We start from the raw sequence: 2,477 nt of genomic DNA on the forward strand, positions 1-2,477 counted from the left end.
AAAGATAGACGATAGACATATACGATGTAGAGGAGATAGACGATAGACATATACGATATGTAGAGAAGATAGACGATAGGCATATATGATGTAGAGGAGATAGACGATAGACATATACGATGTAGCGGAGATAGACGATAGACATATTATACGATGTAGAGAAGATAGACGATAGACATATACGATGTAGAGGAGATAGACGATAGACATATACGATGTAGAGAAGATAGACGATAGGCATATATGATGTAGAGGAGATAGACGATAGACATATACGATGTAGCGGAGATAGACGATAGACATATACGATGTAGCGGAGATATACGATAGACATATACGACGTAGAGAGCCAGAGAGGAGTAGAACAAGAAAAAACTAACGCGGCGACGATACCCACTCATTATTAAAAATCACAGTACAATAGTTAAGTTCAAAATTAAAGAAGCACGACGATCGTAACTACCTGAATGACACAAAGTATCACCTTATGTGCTCTGCATTTTGTTGCAGAATATAATACCCTGAGTAGTATTCCATTCAATGTTCCTGAAAAATATTTTTTGTTTAGATATAGCACTCGGAAACTAGTCTTTATTTCTCTATTTTTATTATCCATATCAAAACGGACTCCGGCTGATTTCAAATGAGGACCTATGTATATAATGACTGTATAATGCTCGTTAGCTAAACAATTAACATTGTTTATAGCTGTAATACTATGAGCTAATGGTTTCAGGTACTGCTTAAAATTATTATTATATGATGACAGAGTTCGAGTTCTATTGTCGAGTTATAGCTTAAGGTAGTCATCTGTCATTTCGCGATAAAATTATTTCTTTTCATGTCCGATTACTAAAACAACTCTATTGGCGATTTAAAAAAAATAATTTCAACTTTTTTTCATAACAGAATTTGCTATTGGAGAATTGAACAACAGACTCTCCAGGCAATACACAACTCGTTTTCCTCAAGCTTCGTCAGGATTCGGTCGCTGCGAACGACTTGTTCCACATCAGTTCCACACTGTCATCACAGCGAAAGCACAAGTGCGTGCAAATGACGTTAAATTTACGAACCATGTCATTGACATTTCATTAATTCCCCGCAGACGTACGCTCCTGATACCAGCTGTCAATGCTAATGCGCACAGACCAGCGCTGCTCAGACCAGCGCACAGAACAGGTCTGCTACCATTATAAATAATTCAACGTAGATGACGGGTATGGGGGTGGGAAGAAGCTTATAATTACATAGTCCAACGCTCATCAGACGCGCAAACTTTTGTGTTTACCCTGAGCAGCTCCTGCGCCCCCCAAATCACTGGTTTCAGGCTACATAAAACTGTAAGAAACGCTATTACTCATATTATCTTTCTTGTTTCAGGATGGCACCCTCAAGATACGCATGATAATACTTGCCAGTGTTACGGGTGCAGGAATTCAAGAATTCTCAGTTACCATTGGCTATAGTCCACACAGGTCCGCAGCTATAAGACTAGAAGCGTTGCAGCGCATCAATATATACGCGGTCTTCCGTAACTGCGCCATCACAGATGGTGTCGACCAAGAGCTGTGTGCCTGTAATCTCAAACGGTCATTCCCAGACTTCACAGCCATTAAATTAATTAGTCAAGGAAAATACGTGAATGTCTTTGGCAAACCATCTCAAATTCGCATAGAAATCATACGGGAGTCAAGAGACAAATTCGGGAAATCTGAGCGTGTTGAAATAGCGATCATCAAACGCAACGTCGGCGATGCAAGGGTTGTGTACGAGGTAGCTAATCCATCCGAAAAGACTGTTTCATTTTACTTCAGCTTAACTGCAACAAACTGCGACGTATCTGCAAATGAAACTCAGCAAGTTACATTACGCCCAAGAGACATGAGATTTTTATCAATAGTCGTACCATGGAGTGGGCCTGTAAAATGCAGCCACAACTATAGCCTGACCACAGACTGATGTCGGCATGGTACAATCTAAACAGTGATAACCTCATAGCTGGCGTCAATGCACGTCATTAATATGGAGTAAAGGTCATACGGAGTCGAGCAGTTTATTAAATGAAATTAGGTTCATGTCGTAAACCTAAGCGATTTTTAGGGTGGCTACTAGCATGGACTCATATATATATATATACTAGCTATTACCCGTCCTCCAGACGGAGTACGGTCTGATTTGAGGATGGCGGTTTAACCATTTATCCTGTCATCACTTGTTATTTGTGCAGGATCGTGATTTACAGTAAACGAATAAATACTGGCATATTTAGAAGCTGCGAGTCATGATAAGCCAATATTTGTTTAAGGAGAAGATTGTATTCCAAATATATATAAAATCTGAATTTTTACTTAAAATGACACAGCTCGGGCAATTTCACGACAAGGCCCTTGCATTATTTAGATATTATTATTTGAAAATAGTCAACTTCTAGTTAGAAGCATGCAAATAATAAGTCAATTCTGTATAAAAAAAGA

The 2,477-nt window shown here is 39.0% G+C and overlaps 1 protein-coding gene across 2 annotated transcripts; it reads left to right on the forward strand.

Annotated features, from left to right (window-relative positions):
- The first annotated feature begins 70 nt into the window (after nucleotides 1-70).
- On the forward strand, nucleotides 71-2,137 carry LOC106814055. 2 transcript variants are annotated; one of them, XM_014818323.1, is made up of 3 exons: nucleotides 71-736; nucleotides 910-1,046; nucleotides 1,384-2,137. In XM_014818323.1, the coding sequence occupies exons 1-3, from the start codon at nucleotides 727-729 to the stop codon at nucleotides 1,960-1,962; spliced, it is 726 nt and encodes a 241-aa protein (XP_014673809.1). In that variant the 5' UTR covers nucleotides 71-726; the 3' UTR covers nucleotides 1,963-2,137. The 2 variants fall into 2 exon arrangements, with proteins under 2 accessions (XP_014673809.1, XP_014673810.1); XM_014818324.1 differs by lacking the exons at nucleotides 71-736; nucleotides 910-1,046 and adding an exon at nucleotides 1,057-1,182.
- The last annotated feature ends 340 nt before the right edge of the window (nucleotides 2,138-2,477 follow it).

This window comes from Priapulus caudatus, unplaced genomic scaffold, assembly GCF_000485595.1.
Source record: "Priapulus caudatus unplaced genomic scaffold, Priapulus_caudatus-5.0.1 Scaffold864, whole genome shotgun sequence".
NCBI lineage: Eukaryota > Metazoa > Priapulida > Priapulimorpha > Priapulimorphida > Priapulidae > Priapulus > Priapulus caudatus.